The sequence below is a fragment of the Mytilus californianus genome, unplaced genomic scaffold (genome assembly GCF_021869535.1).
Source record: "Mytilus californianus isolate M0D057914Y unplaced genomic scaffold, xbMytCali1.0.p SCAF_5, whole genome shotgun sequence".
In the NCBI taxonomy this organism is placed as follows: Eukaryota; Metazoa; Mollusca; class Bivalvia; order Mytilida; family Mytilidae; genus Mytilus; species Mytilus californianus.
In genome coordinates this window covers 50337546-50356365 of record NW_026262701.1, presented here as the reverse complement: position 1 = coordinate 50356365, position 18820 = coordinate 50337546, and the positions used below count along the sequence as shown (strand labels likewise).

The following is an 18820-nucleotide window of genomic DNA, read 5'->3' as shown; positions in this document are numbered from 1 at the left end:
GAAGGCAAAATTTACTCCCTTAATGCTCACTTTCATTTTCTCATGCCAGATTTTGGTATGCACTTATTTAAATGCACCATATTACAGTCTATAAGAATAGCAGATTCAGAAGCATCTCTGTTCCTGATTGTATTAAAAAACAATTTTTTTGGCTTTTGTGTTCAGTAGATTTTTGTCTGCGTTTATGATTGTAATTGTAATACAATGGATCATGCAATGGTGTACATCAGATTTTAATCAGTGTTACCTATTGTACCTGGTGTACTGATGGTTGGTAATGGGCTCTGGATTCATTCTGTTGACCTACTTTTGAAAGAATAGGGTTCATTGACATTACAATTTTTCTGAATTTTGTACTTGTTCTGCCTTTATCTTCTGTACTGAAGTACATACTTTAGTTTAGGCATTGAATTTTAATAAAAATAGAAATATATTTAATTGAATAGAAACTTCTTTCTGGTTAAAGAATTAAGTGTCAAATTTAGCCAAATTGTTTTCCATTTGTTTTGTATAATTTGTTCAGATTTTCATGACAATCACACAAGCTTTCCATAATTAAAATATAATATTTTACTTATCTTAATTGTTTTGTTGATTAAAACTAATACACTGTATAAGTACAGTCAATTCCTACTATTTGCATAGCCTATTTTGTTAAGACAAAATTATGCAATAAAACAAAGTTTGCTTATATCCGACAATGCAAAATTATGGAGTCAAACAAGATAGATATACATGAAATCCCAAAAAGAAAGATGAAGAGCTCTGATTACAATGTTATTTATGAACTAGTAAGCAACATATTCTTTTTAAATTGGATTCTTTTGATTACCTTTGAACTTGTCAAACTTGAGATATTGTCAATGATGGAACAGTATAAGGAAATACATGTACAGTCAAACCTGTTATAAAGGTCACCTCTTTAAAGCAAAAACCTATCTTGGCAGATCACCTTCTGCTTTTCCCGCTGTAGTAATACTTATGCATTTTGAACCTTAAATTGAAGGTAATCTCTCTTGTAAGGTCAGTTTTCTCTGGTCCCAAGGGTGACCTTTATATACAGGTTTGACTATATATTGTCATTGATGGAGCAATACAATGAAATACACAACATGAGAATATTTGAAAGTTCAGAAAATAATGTAAACTGCAGGTGTAAGGAGAATATGAATATAAGAATATTAAGTGTTGCACCTTATATTGCTATATCTATAGGGAGAGGGAGTTGGTTTCACTTTTATCCAAGTACATTGGTTATTGAGACAACATTGTAAAAATTTCTTATTATTATAACTGAACAAAATAAAATCCCAGAAAAAAATCCGTTCATATGGTGGCAAGTTACTTAAGGTATCACAGGTATCAGACTATTGTTCTAAAAAATTTATTTAGTTACATCTACAAAACTTTTAATTTTCAGTTTAGATGATGGGGTGGGCGGTTGATGTCGATGAAAAGGGAAATGATCTCTTTTGTAATAAAATTCATGGATTAAATAATGTAAAATTTTGTTTATTACCCGGTACCCTATTTTACCATTAACATGCTTGTTTTATTGTGTTGCGCTACTGTCTCATTGATGTCTATCTCACATATATATCCGTATATTATAAAACATGAGTTGTTAGATAACCTTAGCATACAACACAGTTTTTAAGTAATGTATTGACGTAAATCTATGTTTCATGTAAGTTTTTGCTAATTTTGATGTTGAGTTGTTGATTCTAACAAGGCATGGAGTGATGTTTATTTCTTTTTAACTTTTCAGCGGATAAGCACATCAAGTGGAGAGGGTCGACATTACTGCTATCCACACTTCACATGTGCTGTTGATACAGAGAACATTCGGAGGGTATTCAACGACTGTCGCGACATCATTCAGAGAATGCATCTGCGTCAATATGAGTTACTGTGATCTTCAATATAAAACTTAGCAAAACTGTTTCCCTGTTGTGGGAACAGACCAACACATGGCGTGATATAAAATAAAAGAATTGCTTGTGTATAGATTTAACATGTACATTGTATAAATACTGTACACACTTGGACAACTTACAGTGTATAGTAACAGGATTGCTTACCGTTAAACCTCATCAAGGATTTGTTATAGAAAGTGCTTTATACAACTGTCGGGCAGTTGTGGATGGGACTACACTGAACTCGGTCCTATAATTGTACTCTTTAGTGAGAATATGTTTGTTTGTTTTCTACAGTACATCAACAAATAACTTCATTGAAGAATGTGCATTGTGATCATTTTATTTCAGTTGTAAAAGTGCTTTGATTGGATAATTTTAAAGATTTCTTGCATATTTATTCTTAATTCTGATTGGATACATATTTATTCTTAATTCTGATTGGATACATATTTATTCTTAATTCTGATTGGATACATATTTATGCATACTTCTGCAACTGCATGACCACAAGAATGTTTTTGCTTGGAAAGTCATCTGTATGAAGAAAGCAAAAAACAGGAAGATGAGAGCAGTGAAGATTATAAGTAATAACTTTGGGGGTTTTATCCCTCCTGAAACATTTTGTTATTCAGATCTTTGTCATGATATATATTTTGTGCTCACATCTGTAGAAAATGCATATACACATATGTTTCTCATTCTCTCATTAGTTTTAGATATTTTGCTTCTATGAAACTTCAAATTTTTGCACACGATTTTTCTGAGATTTTAGTACCAGAATGTTCCATTAATTATCATTTAATTTTGATATTCTATTTCATTATTTAATTTCAATTTAAAGAAAAATCTGAAAAATGTATAAATAATTCCATTTTCCACTGGAATTTTACTTTTACTAGATTGAAACTGTTACAAAAACTTACCTGCTTGACATGCCAATATTATTCAGAGATGTCTGAATTACCCCTGTAACATTTTGTCGTTATTTCCATCAGAAATATACATAAAGCAATAAATTTATGTGATAATTGTTTGGACATTTTTCTAAAAGTAAAGATCTCTTACTGCAAAGGTTTGTTTTTATTTGTTTGCTAAGGTTATTGGATCCATAACTCCTGCTTCCTCCATCAATAGAAACTGGTGGCCATGATAGAGCCAAGGTTGCCGAAAAACAAGTGGCATTAAAATCTCAATAAAAAAAACATGTATGTTCTGAACCTGTGAATGAAATTTCATTTCAAGGAATACAGACCCAGGAATCTTAGACTAGTGTTCTGGTGAAGGTAGTTTTTGCAGGGAGAACTTATTTAGCTTGTTTTTGCAATATATTTTACCCAAGACTTAAAGGCAAATATCCAAGTCATGTTTTAACATATGGTTGGCAGAGCTCTCATTTTAACTGCAGAATATTCTTGATTTTCTGCAAACAAAATATTATTAGCAATTTACTTGGGTATTTATTACAACAAAACTTGCATTTGATAAACTGAACATACACAGTGGAAAACATATGGCTTTTCTTATGATAGATTTGTGAAAAAAATAATTGAATTAAATAAAAAGAGAATTTAAGATTGGCATTAATAATTGTACATCATATACATGTCCATATGTATTTACTGTTATTTGTTTATGTACTGTATAGTTACTGCAAATGTATATGTTTACCATATGTGAAGATCATAGTAATAATCAAGAAAATCGTGTATATCGTTTTCTGTTTCTTAGAGTGGATCTTCATATACATGTACCATCCATAACCCATAGCATTGTGTCATACATACAAGTGTATTTCTCGTTTATTAGAGACAATTGGCCTTAACTTTATTTTTTCAATTCATTTTTTTTCTTCTGTAGAATTATAATGTATTGCTGTTTGGTATAGTTGTTATAAGTTTGGTGCCCTGATTATTATAAATATCGTGTTGAATACTGCAAAATACTCTTGAATCTTGTCAACAGAGGTTTTTTACCCTTCTGAAGACAGAGAGTTATCTTATTGCTTTGCTTTATTGACCAGTAAGTTGAAATCTCATTCGGACCAATTAATATGTTGTAAAAGTCCAGTTTTAAAATGTGCTCAGAATTGAATTGAAATAATTTTTTTAAACATTCTGCAGAAATAAAATCCATGCACACTATTTAAAGATGTGTTTAAAAGATTATAATCTGTATTAAAGGGATACAAAAAACCCCAAACAAACAAATATTCTAATTGCCAATCAAGGTGCCCAAAATAAGTAGAATAATTCCATCATAATTTTCAAACATATGAAAAATAAAATAAAAATAAAGACAAGATCCACCATTGATGATTTGTACAAAATTATAATGAGCTGACTTTACTATATTGACTGGTTGTTCAGATAACATTAATAAAACTTGGCTGCCTGTGAAATTTAATTTGAACTATTTTTGAAGGAAGTTTTAGAATTCCCAATTTCTTTTTAAATGGCAGTCAGACATGTTAGAACTAGATTTTTTTTCTCAAAACTTTCACATTAAAACTAGTGTAGGCATGTTGACCTCTCAATGTCATTTGTTTTTTTTTTGTGTTGTTAACTTGCTGTCTCATGAAGGCCTTTTATTCACATCATGCTAAAACAGAAGTACATGTAACTCAAACTTACAATACGCATGTAGTTGTTGCAAAAAAGTTGAAATGTTGAAACATTTTAATAGTTTGAATTTTAGTTCAGTTGTAAATTATTTTGAAATAATAAATGAACAGAAATTTTCAATCTTGAAAGTAATCTAAACACACATTTTAAAATTTAAAATTCACTCTGTTTTGTCACAACTGAGTATTTGTTTACTAAAGTTAGATTAGTGAAATTTGGCATTTACCATGTTTACTACCGTACCCAAAATTGTGCAAGTAAATAGTAAGTAATTACTTAAATGTGAGATCTTAAGTTTTAAATCCTCATTATTTATTGAATACATTTATCTAAGTCATTTTGACAACCATTTGGGATGAGAAATTCTACATTACCCAATCGCTTTCTATGGCTTTCAACAGTGAGGGAAACCTTCTTTTCTAAGGTATTGAGAATGTAATGTGGAAAAAATCAAAGGAGTTACCTAATTTATAACATAATTGTTAAACAATATGGATGAAAATGACAACCATAAGATTACAGGATCTGGCTTTGGACTTTGATTAAATGTGTGGTGGAATAAAAAATGTTTATCCCTACCCTAACCTGAATGAACAATGGTTTGAAGCCATATGTAAAAATCAATAGAAATGAACTTATCAAAGAGCTTCCTCTTCCAGGAATATGCTTAGTATTTACCACTGGACATTCATAAGCAACAATCAGTATAATCAAAGATATTATTTCCTATAAATTTTGAGCAACTAAAATAAAACATCAAGAGGATCCTGTACTATAAATACTGAAGTTATATAACTGTACCAATACAAACACCTGTTAAGTACATATGCACCTTCATGTATATTATAAAGTAGGATTGATAAATGATGACCTGATAGTAGGTGACAGACAGGTATTATCAAGCACCAGCATCTTATTCATGTTTTATTCTGATGAAATTATTAAAGGATTACTATAGATTATGGAGTCTCCTGAATCTCACTGTGCTTTGGACATTGTTGAGATTTGTCAGGGGTTAAAAATAGGATATCCACCTAAGTCCAGTTCTTTCCTATTAAAAGCTCTTGAAGTTTCAAGGTATAGTCGGTTGAGTTCCATTCATGCTTATCTTTTTATGAAACTACTAAAAATTTGGCTAATAATCTTGTGAAAAGCTTATACATTGTAAATTGTCAATTCCAGGCAACAAGTTTTCTAATTCATAGCATATGGAAAAAATCGAAGGGATTTAAAAGTGATTAGGAGGAGTTAACATTATGAGTCAAGAAAAATCCTTTACATTGAAAAATGTGCAGTTTTGTTGTACATACAGCATGTACAGTGGAATGTCATATAAAGATAACTTTCCTAGCTTCTGAAGCAACAAAGTGGGGCAGACAATGCATAAATATGATTCACTTTAGATATTATAGGTATGCATGATCAGGGAAATAAACAACTTGTAAATTACTAGCATATACCCAGTAATTAGTGGTAGACGTACATTTGCAGTAAGGCTGGAAATGTTGAGAGATTTCATATATCATTTAATGACTCTGCCTTGTTTCAATAGCCTTGGCTTTTATGTTGAAACAAGGTCAGAATATATCTGTTCATTGTTGGCTGTTTACGGCCAAACGATTCACAGATTTTAATGAGTGTTCGATGAATGCATGGATAATAGGTTTGTGTTTGTTTGTGAGCATGCAAGTGAAATTGTGTGGAGGAATACATGAAAATGAATGTATGTGTGTGTTGTCTATGTAAAATTTGCACACTTGTATAAAATATGTGACATGAAACCATTGTATAAGCATGCCTAGGTCATTATGGTATTACTTGTTGCTTTGTATCCTGATGATAGATTTGTGATTTTGTGATATTCTGATACTTTTGTGATAACAAGATACATTGGTTATAGTTAAGACATTTACTAAGCCTGTCAAGTTCAAGTATGTATGCTGATAAATATCAATTCCTAAAAAAATAGAGTAAAATGGGGTATCCTAGCTATAAACTTTTGTTAAATAAACATTTAGTATAAACATTTAACTTGTTTGGCCTTACTGTAGATAGAAAATAGGATTTGATAGAATGACAAATAATTTAGGCTCCATTGATGTCTATGGTGGCAAAAAGAGGGTGGTTGACACGTTTTGATACATGTCATTCCTGTCCTCGTAATTCTTAGCCTTAATGTACAATATACGAAACGATTATTAATAAAAAAAATGCATATATGGGAGGGAATCTAGGGCTGGTTTAAGAAATATTTTTGTGACCAATTCAGCTAGTTTGCATTCAATAAGATATGATGAAATCTGAATTTTTACAACTAACATTTTCCCATAGTTCATAGTAAGATGCTTCCTTATAGCAATCAAAAACTTGCATATTTGAGTTTAATTTAAAAAAAAAGGTATAATTTGGACATGCAGTCCAGAAAGTAAGTGTAGGTATAAAGTATTTGAATGACATGTTTTAAAAAAGGAGGTTACCTTTTGGAATTAAAATCTAATAAGATTTGGGAATTTGCTTGTCCTGAAAGAGTTTAAAGAGTACATGTATTACTTATCTAGTATGGAAAAAGTGCAGAGATGCCCCTAGGAATGTATGTTCCATCCAAAGCTTCAACATACTGGTTGGTACAACTCTGATTTTTCAATTGTAAAAGTAGTTTTTATTAATTACAATAATTCGGCATGGAGGGAATAATCAAATGTCTTTGTAGTTTATCAGAACAACATTTTTCCTGTAGCTTATGTAGGTCTGTGGTTCTCTCTGAGAACTCCATCTTCCTCCTCCAACAAAAACTGACCACCACAAAATAGTACAATAGTACTGAAAGTGGCATTAAATACCAATCAATCAATCAATCTGTAGCTTATCATTACGTGATGATATTGACATAAACTACACAGGTCTCTGTTGCTGATGATTTTTAAATATTAGGTGAACGGTATGATTAAATAAGACTGGCCCATGGAACGTGTAAATAAAAAGGTGCTCGTATAATAAGAATAAGGCTGAAAGATATGTTACCAGGGTACAAAACAACATGTTATTCACCAATACTGACAAAGTGTTGTTACGATACTATATCTGTTGAGTGGTGTATGCTAAGGTTGACTTTTTTTAATCATTAGTTAATGCTATGGTTGAATTTTTTTCTGTAACCTATTTGTTACAATGATTTTGTTGACAGATATATATATATCAGATAGAAATGTCTTATTTATACAATCATGCAATTTGCTAAAATATATTGATAGGATATGAGTAAGTCTCTTATTATTTTTTGTGCATTTTTTTCTGCCCACATGGGCGGATATGTTTTACAAGGGCAGTGTGGTTTAAGAAATTGTCCGCCTGTCTCTTGTTTAAGATTGACATATATTCAGGACATTTTTGTTTTTATAAAAGGGATGCAGAATTACCATACAGATTACATGTTTTAATGTACTTGGAATTTTTAAATACCGCTGCAAATTTTTGTGGCGGTAAAACTTTTTTATTGACTGGGCATAAATTGTACAAGTATGGTCAGGTTTCACCAGTTCACAATTTTTAAAATACACAAATGCAGGACATGAGAACAATTTTGGAAATTACACACCTATTTTAGTACTGCACATTTTTTTTTTGTAAATGGCAGTGTATATCTTAGGATATACATTGTAGTGTAATATGTCAGATCTAATGTGAAAGACAGCAACAAATTGTATGAACTTTTATTTAAGTAATCAGTTGAAATCTTAAACTATTAAAACTTTTATAAGAAATAGTTGCTTTTTCTGAAAATAAACAAATAAAGGTGAGAAAAAAAATACATATCTGATAAAAAAGAAAAAGGAAAATGTATAGAGAGCTAAAGTTTATGACTGACAGTTTTATTATTATTTTTTTTATTTTTAAGTCATTTCTTACCCAAAATTACCAGAAGGTTGATTGATCACTCCACAAAAAAAAAATAATATACAGGGAGCCAATCAAAAACCATATGTCAGAAAAAGGCAGGCAATATAATGGCTGAAAGAAGAAAAGATGAAACAACAATCCACACAGCACTACACAGAAAACTGATGACCACCACTCAAAACTTAGAGTGGAATTGAATGCACCTATTTAAAGGGGAAATTTGTATCTTTTCAATGAAGCATTGGAAGACATGTAAACAGTTAGTCAAGTCTATTCATTCAGGTATTTGGTCACTTTGGCCTACATCTGCCTTAGGCAAGGTTGACTTTAAAATTAATTTGGCTATTCTTTTGAGGTCCTTTTTGTTCATAAAGCTAATGTTTCTATGTATTTACACATCCCTGACTTTCAAATTTTAGGTTTGACTATTCCTGATGAAGGTTAGTCCTAAAAAACTTCTTGGAGATGCAAATTTAATAAAGTGTTATTTTCATAATGCTTATAGTTTGATGAATGGTCATCTACACAGAAAATTGTTTCCTATGTTCAGGAAAAGTCGCTGGGTATAAATTTCCATTTCCTTACAACTTTGCTTTATAGAGACATGATTTTATGGCACTAGTAAGCATTTATCCCTGTAAAAAAATGAGAATACAATGATGAGAAATTACTGTGTTCTTTTACACAAGAAATTCACAACGGATCAGCATCAAAGTATACAGATAAATGTATTAGTCACAAACCATAGCTAACCACATCCTCTTCAAAAGCACAACTGAATATTCATGATCTATTTACAGATCGGTAAAAAAGATAGTTTCATTTAACTACTTGACCCACAAATTTGATTGACAAGGTTTCTATTGTCCACAAGTTATTGCTATAGGTTTTGAGATTCTTCAAGCTCAATTTCATGTAGTTTGATAGAACACATGTCAATCTATCACAACCAATAGAAACTTGTCGAATCTTACTAATAGAACTAGTAGTCAATATAAAACTAAATATGATGTTCTATAATCCAATAATAACATTTAAGTGGTATTTTTATGCCCAGCACCACAACAATATACAGGGAAATTTCATTCACTTGAATTTCACATGAATTTAGATTTATGTGAAAGTCACTTTTTCACCTCAAACTAGCTTATATGTGAAACTCAGGTGAACTGATTTCAAGTGAATCTCATTTTTTTTTCACGTGAATTTGTAAAATAAAGTTATTCAAATGACATCTAAATTTTCAAATTTGATTAAAATCATGAAAAATAACAATTTTATTTTGTAAAGTTCACATGAAATTCACGTGAGAATTTTCATGGTTCATTGGACAATGTTGAGTTTTGCCGGTTTGGTCTTTATCTCAGATACTATAACATTATAGGGCCACTTTGTTTGGTGTAAGGTTTATATGTCTGTCTGGCAGGGTTCATCTGACCTTGACCTCATTATCATGGATCACTGATAATGTTATGTTTATGTGAAACTTGTAGATAAACCTTCTTTAGACTTTTAACATAAATTCATTCATGATAAGTAAAGCAAGCGAGACATTACAAGTGTGTACACACTTTATTTTTAAATCATTCAAATATGACATAAACAAAAAAAGACCAATTACTAAAATAAAGAAAACACTGCTTTTTGGAACCTCTAGGAATATAAAAAATAAAAAGATGTGGTACTAGTATGATGCCAATGAGAAAGATAACTATCCTCCAGAGTTCAAATGACTTAGATGTAAGCAACTATAGTTCAACGTCCTGCCTTCAATAATGAGCAAAATCCATGCCGTATAATCAACTGTACATTCCACAGAGACATCTCTAATGACTATGGACAGGCACATTATTAAGCCATAAAGAATACAACAAGAAAGCATGTGAAGAATTTTGCCTATGCCAAAATTGCATTATAAAATGCCCGTACATGACAAAATGTGAAAGAATTCAAACAGTCTACTTTATAACAAATCAATAATCTAATAACATATATGACAGACAGCAACGAACGACAACACTCAATTATATTGAAACTTGAGACAAGCAACAAACTCTACCAGTATGGAATAAAATAGGAAATATTTTAAAATTCAAAAGTAGAGAAGAGAATTTGTCATCGACAATTATTCCAAGTACAAGTATCTTGTAAGGTTGTTAAACATGTATTTATTGTGTATCTGTAAACTTTAAAAAAATGATGGTGCAAATGTGTGCTAACACTCTAATTACATGATATTTTATAATGTCAGCTAAAACTAATCATACAGCTGCAAAGTTTACTGCTTTATTAATCGTTTTAATAATTAAGTGTCCAATGTAAATGTTATATCATAGATATTTTCAGTCATAGCTAAATAATTTCAGAGATCTGTGTGTAGAGCTTTGTCTGGACACAATGGTATATCATCAAATGCTACATGTAGGGAGAGTGTGACACTCTTTTCATGTTAAAAATAATACACTTTTGAGATTGACACCTTTTTTTCTTTCAGTGCTTAACTTTTTTAGTAAATTTAATATTTCACTTTATTATCCCCTATTTAAGGGGTTCTTACTCTAATTCATACACTTTTACAATAAAAGAAGGAAAAATATATACTGGAAAATAAGAATTGAGGGACAGCATGTATTACAACTGTTAAAATAAATCTCTCATGTAAAAATGAATATTTTCAAGATGTCAACACAATTTAATACAGCCAAAATGAACAAAGTTTCGATGGTATTAAAGGTGATAAGCATTAGTGGTTCCTTTCATAGTTTAAGTACAGAGTGGTTTTACTGTTGACGACTACTATACACATTAGGGTTTCAGACAGTTGAAACCGCCACTTTAAAATTGTGATGGAAATGTATTTTTTTATTGTACAGCGGCAAATATTTCACGCTGGATGAGGACGAATCAAACAATACATCAAATAATTAGGTACTGCAATTAGACTGACAGGGACGGAGTACTGGACATTTAGACTGACAGGGACGGAGTACTGGACATTTAGACTGCAGTTTGTGGACTTAAATTTTACTTGCATCAAGCTACTTGAAAAATCCCCCAAAAATTGTTGTAAGGGTATTTTTCAAGTAGATACTGTATAACACTTTCACCACTAGGTATTTGATTGAACATAGATTCCAAGTAAACTTGGTTTGTATTTAAACTTGGTTTGTATTTGATATATTCTGACATATGCAGGCTCCTTTTGTGGTGTGTAATTTGTATCAAATCTGACTAGAACATCTATCCCATACCAACATAACCAATACATTTATAAATGTATAAAAGTAAAGGACAATTCCAAATACTACAGAAAATGAAAACTAAAATGATTAATCAAGCAAGGAGCAATTATTAAGCCCCTACAGCAAGACTCTAAATGGAATGGAAAATGATAGGTGTGCTAACAGGCACTTTGTCTCTGAAAAAATTTACCTATATACTTTAAAATAGCATTAAAGTAAAAATAGCATTAAAGTAAGTAGGTAAAATTTGTTCAGAGACAAGTGCCTGGGGTTGTGCTGCATTAATACAACAAAATTGTCAGAGTATTTGTATATTAGTATGTGTTTCTACAAAATAGCAATTGATAAAAAAGAAAACTAAAAAAGTATTTGTACCTTTAGATGTTGCTAAGTCCATATTGTGATTTGCCACTCAAAAGTTATGCCAATCACTGTTTGTAGATGTGTTTTTTGTATGGAAGTCCCAGATTATGTGGATTAAAAATGTTTATGGGATGGTAATTGATATTCACCTCTGACTATGGAACCGTTTTAAAGAGAAATTTGTGTCATTTTTTTTCAGCGAATTTCCTACGTAATTCTGACAAACAAGTCCACCCAAAACAGACAACTGAATATCTAGGCAATACAAACACTACCCACTTGATAGGGGTGAACTCGTGTGCTTCGCAAGGGTCAACCTTTCCACTAAATATACTGGTCAATTCCTGTTTGTAGTCACAGTGGCTTCTCGGGCAATTTTCTTGTAGTTGAATCTTTTTCTACAGTAATAAAGGATTTTCATTTTCACTAAGCTGGCTAAACATTTGTTTTACATTTGTCATTTTGGGGCCTTTTATAGCTTACTATGCGGTATGAGTTTTGCTCATATATATATAGTTGAAGGATGTATTTATTTTTTAGCTCTTACCAGACCAGTTACTAGATCTTACTAGAATATTCTTATGAAGAATCATCCTGACCCAAACTCAACCCAACACCCTGAAACACCATGAAAAGTAAAATGATTTTCCCTTAAAAAGGGAACCCTGTAGCATTGACCTGACAAGTTTTTTTTGTATATTTTCAAAGGTAATAAATAATTCCCTTTTAGCTCACCCGAAGGGTCAACAGAACTATTTTCATCACTTGGCGTCTGGCGTCAGTCATCATTGTTTTTTAAATTTTACAAATTCTCCTCTGAAATTCCTAGGCCAATTTGAACCAAGCTTGGTCATAATCAAAATTTGGGTATCTAGTTTAACTTGAAAATGTATCCGATGATCGCGCCTACTAAATTACATGACAGTTCACTCTTTACACGAGTTGTTGTTGCCCTTTAATGACGATTTTTTTTTACCCTTTTTTAATATGTGTTCGTCAAAAACTATAGAAGACAAAAAGAAACTTTAATTCTACTTCTTGTAAAAATTATTGCCCTTCAATGGCAATTTTACCCCAGTTGTTTGTATTTTGGAAAAAAGCTAAAGTAGATGGAGAGAAACTGATCAGCAATTCAAGATTAACAAAAAAAATAGATCACAGTCATGAATCATATGCTAGTTTTTAATGTTGGAGAGAGGCCATTGATGAATATGCAAATAGACCCAGGTGAGCGACACAAGGCTCTTAAGAGCCTTTTGTTCACCTAAAAATACAACGCTAAATTTTGGTTACTAGTACATCCTACAAAAAATGTTTCTTTAATTGCTTTTGGTCCATATCCACAAATAGATTTGGTGTTATATAAATAACACATAGCTGAGAGGGTGATAGAGCAGATTGTTACCCCGAGAAAACATTGTCAACCGCGGCGAAGCCAAGGTTGACAATGCTTTTTCGAGGGGTACCAATCTGCTCTATCACCCTCTCAGCTATGTGTTATTTAATTTATTATACTGAATGTCCTATCATTATTGTCTGTACAGATAATTTTTATTTAAAAAAAAAATTCTATGCCGTCACGTACATAACAACGTTACGGGTATTAGAGGGAAAAAAATTAAGCAAAATGTTTTATTTTTTTATTTTGACAGTCAAATAATAAAATCTGAGCCAAAACAAAGAAGGTATAAGCATTGTATCTAATTACTTATTCAATTCACTGTCCTTTAAATTATCAATTTTTGATTGGTCTGGACGAGAGGGTAACATTCAAAAAAATTGTCACCCGCTCAGCCATTTGATAGAGTAAATTAACACCCTCGTATTAGCCAATCAAAATATGGCATTTTAACGTGAAGTATAATAACATCAATTAAAACATCTTTCCCATAATTTAGATAATAAATAAGTAAACAACTGAAAATTATGGTCAGAAAAAATCTCCATATTTAGTCAGAAAAACATTATATCAAATTGAAAACATCTAAACATACTTTTATTTTACTGACATTTTCAAAGGTAAAAAAATGCCTGTTTATAAGCATGAAATCAAAAGTAGTTTGTGTGCTATATCTTAAACAAGTATCTTACCAAATTAGACCAAACCTTTCATAAAGTAGTTATCAAAATAAAATTCCTGTTAGAAGGCAATTAACACGTTGGAACAAACAACAAAGAATAGCAAGAGTAGACTTTTACAATAGGAATTAAGTTATGCACGAAAATGAAAATTCAAACAGCATCGTTGCAAAAAAATGAATAATCGTTCCTTGCATCATTGAAAATAAATATCTTTGCGGGGAAAAAAATCCATCCATCTGCAATAACCCCAGCCCCTGAATATCCAATGGTTGTCTTTTTATCTAAAACATCTAAAACAAATTTTACCTACGTATTTACATTTTCAAAGGTCAACATTTACATGTGTAAAAGCATCGAACAGCTTATATGAATATTTATGATTCAAACATTTTAATGTTGTATGAATATTTATAACAATTATCCTACCAAATTAAAAAAAAACACCTTTAATTCATAAATTACATATTAGAATGTCATTGAGTCCTATCAAAAGGCAATTTACACCTTGGATCAAACAACCAAAACCATCTACAGTAGAACTACAATAATGCATATTATATAGGCTGAAAGTGGAGTCTATTTATGTAAATGATTCAGGTACCGACCATTCATCTTTTATGGGGGTATGGAGGGTTTTTTTTATAAATAAAATGTATGATAATTTGCTTCAGAAGCTAGGGAAGAGTGAAAAAAAAACACACAATATGCTTCCATTGAAAATAAGCGGGGAAAAACAAGTCCAACATTTATTTACCAAAAATAAAAATCTTGTTCCTGTATGTTATTGAAAAAAATAGTGTGTTATTAATTCAAAGACGGAAAAAGTGTCAAACCTCAGGAAACAAACCCCCTTCCAAAATAAAATTTAAAAATAAGATGAATGGTTGGTTCCTAATTACTTTTTATCTCGGAAGAGCAAGTGTAGGCTTCAGTCAATATGAATACTTCTGAAATTACTAAATGTGACGACAGATATCTAAAATATGAATACAGTTCTGGTATTGTCAGACCTGCCAACTTTTCTTATTTATCCAATGAGATGTGTGTCATTGAAATCCTGCATTAGAAAAACCTTACCTCACAACCATTATTTAAATGTGTCTCAATTGCATTTAAGAACATTTACTCATCTCATTTAAAACCATAGTAAGATGAGTTAAATCACTTATGTCTTGTTTAAGATATATATTAGGTCCTCTAATGCCAAAAATCTAACATGGAGATTTAGAGAAGTTGACCTGTCAGGTATTTAATAAACTTTATACCAGAAATGATTAGTTGTTAACCACAAAACTGTAAATTCAGAAAGTATAGTGCGAAAAGTATTATTGTGAATCCTTGACAACTTGCAAAAATGAAAAATCTTAAAATGCGAATGCAAAACTTTTATGGAGGAAAACAGAGACTATTGAAATTATGAAAGGAAGTTTTTATTATATGAAACTGGTCACATTTTCATTATTAATAAAAAAAACAAAAAACAACAACAACAATTTCTGAATTTACAGTATGTCATTTTCCAGAGAAATAATAATCATATTACAAGAGTTATAAAATGATTAATAAACTTATGAAATTTGTTTGAATTATTTCAGAGAATAAGTATGCCACCTGATGAAGGTAAACATGGCGGCCACCACAATCCAGTCCATCATTGCTATCCACATTTCACATGTGCCGTGGATACAGAAAATATAAAACGGGTGTTTCGGGACTGTCGAGACATAATTCAGCGGATTCATCTCCATCAATATCAGTTGTTATGAAATTCATATGATGGTGACCAAACTGTTTATTCAACCTTAATATAATGAACTATGATGACAGAAAGGTACACAAAACATGATGGACTGATAGAGTGAACCTTTTACATTGTTTCAATATTGTGCTTTACATGATTGACAAATAATCTTACAACCAAAACCATACATACATGTGACCAATTTTACAATTAAGTCATTATTTTTAAATCTGTTTTTATAGTTGTTTAAATCTGCGTCATGGTGGATTGTTGCCTAATTAGCAGTCATGGATTTTTCATAAGTCTGTTTTTTTAAGTCGAATAAATTGTTGGTCATAAAAAAAACATGACCCCCCTTTCAGAAGATGAACGGTGGGTGCCTAAACTAGTGGCTAAAATGGTTAAAAAGATGTAAGGCTTTGGTTGTAGAGCGAATATTTGTTTTGATGCATACTTTAAAAGGTTATATGTTGATGCTATTTATAATATAAACTAAATAGAGGGCTAACAGAATTTATATGACATTCCTCTATAAAGACCTGTAGTTCAAAATAAAATCCTGAATAAGGCAGAAGTAATTCACAAAATCATGAAAATATAATCTGTAAATATTTTGTTTTAGTCAGGATATGTGCTGTATAGACACTTAACGGTTTTATGGTTAAATCCTTTAGCAATGATTGTCATTGTTAGATTATGCTTGAAAAATTGTAAAATTGTTCAATTTTCATAGATATGTACGAATTTCGAAACTTGTTCTTATATTAAGAAAATCTCCACATCATTTATTAACGAATTTCTCCATAATATTTATTAACTTTTAAGAAAGTTGACATGCAATTGTTATAAATGGTTTGAAGAATGGAATGCAGATTAATCCAGAGTGCTATCTATTTTTAACAAAAAATGATAATTCTCCAGATTTACAAACAATTTATATTTTGCGCTTGTTTATTATATGTAATGCATTTTGTATGGATGTATCTGCAAGTAAAAGTGTTCAAGTGTTAAGATGATTTATATGACATAAGGCCAAGCCAAATTAAATTGCTGATCTCTAGACTTAATAACGCCTACAGTTTCTAGATAAAAATTTAAATAGAATTCTTTCAAATTTTATGTTGTTTTTTTAAAGTTAAATCTAGAAGTTGCAGGTAATAAAGTAGCTGTTCGCTTCCTAAAAAGATCCTACATCAAGTTGAATGACATATGTATTTGCTGTAAGTCTGTTCATTAATTATTTGTAAATTTAGAAAAGAGAAATTGAAGTAAAGATACTCCTTGAATTTAAAAGAAAAAACTCTAGAGAACAACACGTTATATTTGTGTGGTCTGTTAGTGTATATCATGGGTCTTATGAATATTAATGCATTTTTCAAAAGAAATTAAGAGATGTAGCAACCTGAAAAAAAACATATTTTTTACCATACAACAAAAATTGTTGTGAATACAAACTTGTGATACAATTTATTTCTCCAGGAACAATTGTGAATTAACTGTTTTTAAGAGGTGCAAAACCTTTTTTTTTTAAACTAGTTTGTTAAAAGTTAACTTTTAATAACAAAACTTAGTACCTTTTTAAAAAAATCTCAATGATGTTTAATTATCAAACATATCCTTTTTTCAAAACAAGTGTTTAAACTTTCAATACAAAACTTTACACCATTTATAAAAAAAATGCTTTTTGGAACGGAACTTCCAGTTCTCAGGCTGTAACATCTCTTTCATGTTATGCAATGCAAGTCCTAGATTGTTTCTCACTAGGTGCTGTTATATTTATCAAGCTTTGTATGTCGAAAGAAGTACACGTGTCTTATTTGACAGTAGTCCGTCTTGTAATGTGTATTTTTTTAAAATTTTAACAAAACAATTCGTAGTTATACACAGATGTGGATTCAAGAATTGAGGGGTGGATTGAAAACCCTCAAGAGGTTGTTTCAGTTTTTAGTTAGCCTGATTTAATCATTTCAGTTTATTTGAAATGAAAGACTTAAAACTTTCAATAAAAATGGAAAAGAGGGCAGTTTTCCTCTGATAACTGTACTGTTAATTCAAATAATTTAATATATGTTTTTTGCTCTTCAGAATTTTAAAATATAAGATGTGACAAACACTGTTGTGGATTCATTTATTTTCGTAGTTACAAATTTTAGTGGATTAAGGAAAAATTATTTTCATGGAAACATGAATTCATAGTTTTAACAAATTCTGCACTCAAGTTTATGGAAAATTGGTATTTTGTTGGAACACTTGAATCCATAGTTTACTTAAACATAAGAAATCCACAAAAATTAGTAATCCACCAATATTAATGATCCAAAGTATTATCATTTAGCAATTTTATTGTCCAGGGTATATCCTCATGCACATATATTGTATATTGTATAAATGTAACATTTAGAGATTTCTTATGTAGAATTTTTGTGGTCACACAAAATATTATTAGAAAAGTTATTTATATGAAAATAAGAAATAACCAGTGCTTTAAATATTTTTTCTTCTTGAAGAAAACATGTAGAATAAGTAGTAAGAAATAAAAGAGAGTTATTTCTGTGTTATTAATCATGATAAAAGATATATAGAATGTATGTTGACCTCTAGATGTTTTGGTCATTTCTGCTGTTGGTGAGCTGTCTTATTGACATTGACATTTTCCATATATCCCCGCTTTTCATATCTTTCAAAGGTCTACTCTATTACTAATTTTTTCAGAATCCCTTTAATTTAACAGCAGTGCATGTGAGCCAGGGACTTTCAAAAAAGAAGGAATGACCACTAGAAATATAGCGGGTAAGAAGGCATTCAAAACTGAGACTACTATACCACATTCTCAGGTCAAAATCAAGAAAATTGCTATAAAAATCACAAATTTATGACCATTCATTCTGGATTCAATTCCGAACAGCTGCTGTGTGAAATATAACAACATTTATAAACAAACAGCACAAATATGGT

General features: G+C 30.6%; 1 protein-coding gene across 2 annotated transcripts in view; it reads left to right on the top strand.

Annotated features, from left to right (window-relative positions):
• Positions 1-18418, top strand: part of LOC127702429 (guanine nucleotide-binding protein G(s) subunit alpha-like) — a 64764-nt gene extending 46346 nt beyond the window's left edge. Inside the window, exon 11 of one of the 2 annotated variants that reach the window (XM_052206628.1) lies at positions 15720-18418. In XM_052206628.1, coding sequence (XP_052062588.1) covers positions 15720-15890 — 171 coding nt within the window. In that variant the 3' untranslated portion in view covers positions 15891-18418. Of the gene's footprint in view, positions 1-1768; positions 2951-15719 lie in introns of those variants that run through there. The other variant, XM_052206629.1, reaches the window with a different exon arrangement.
• Positions 18419-18820: the final 402 nt, after the last annotated feature.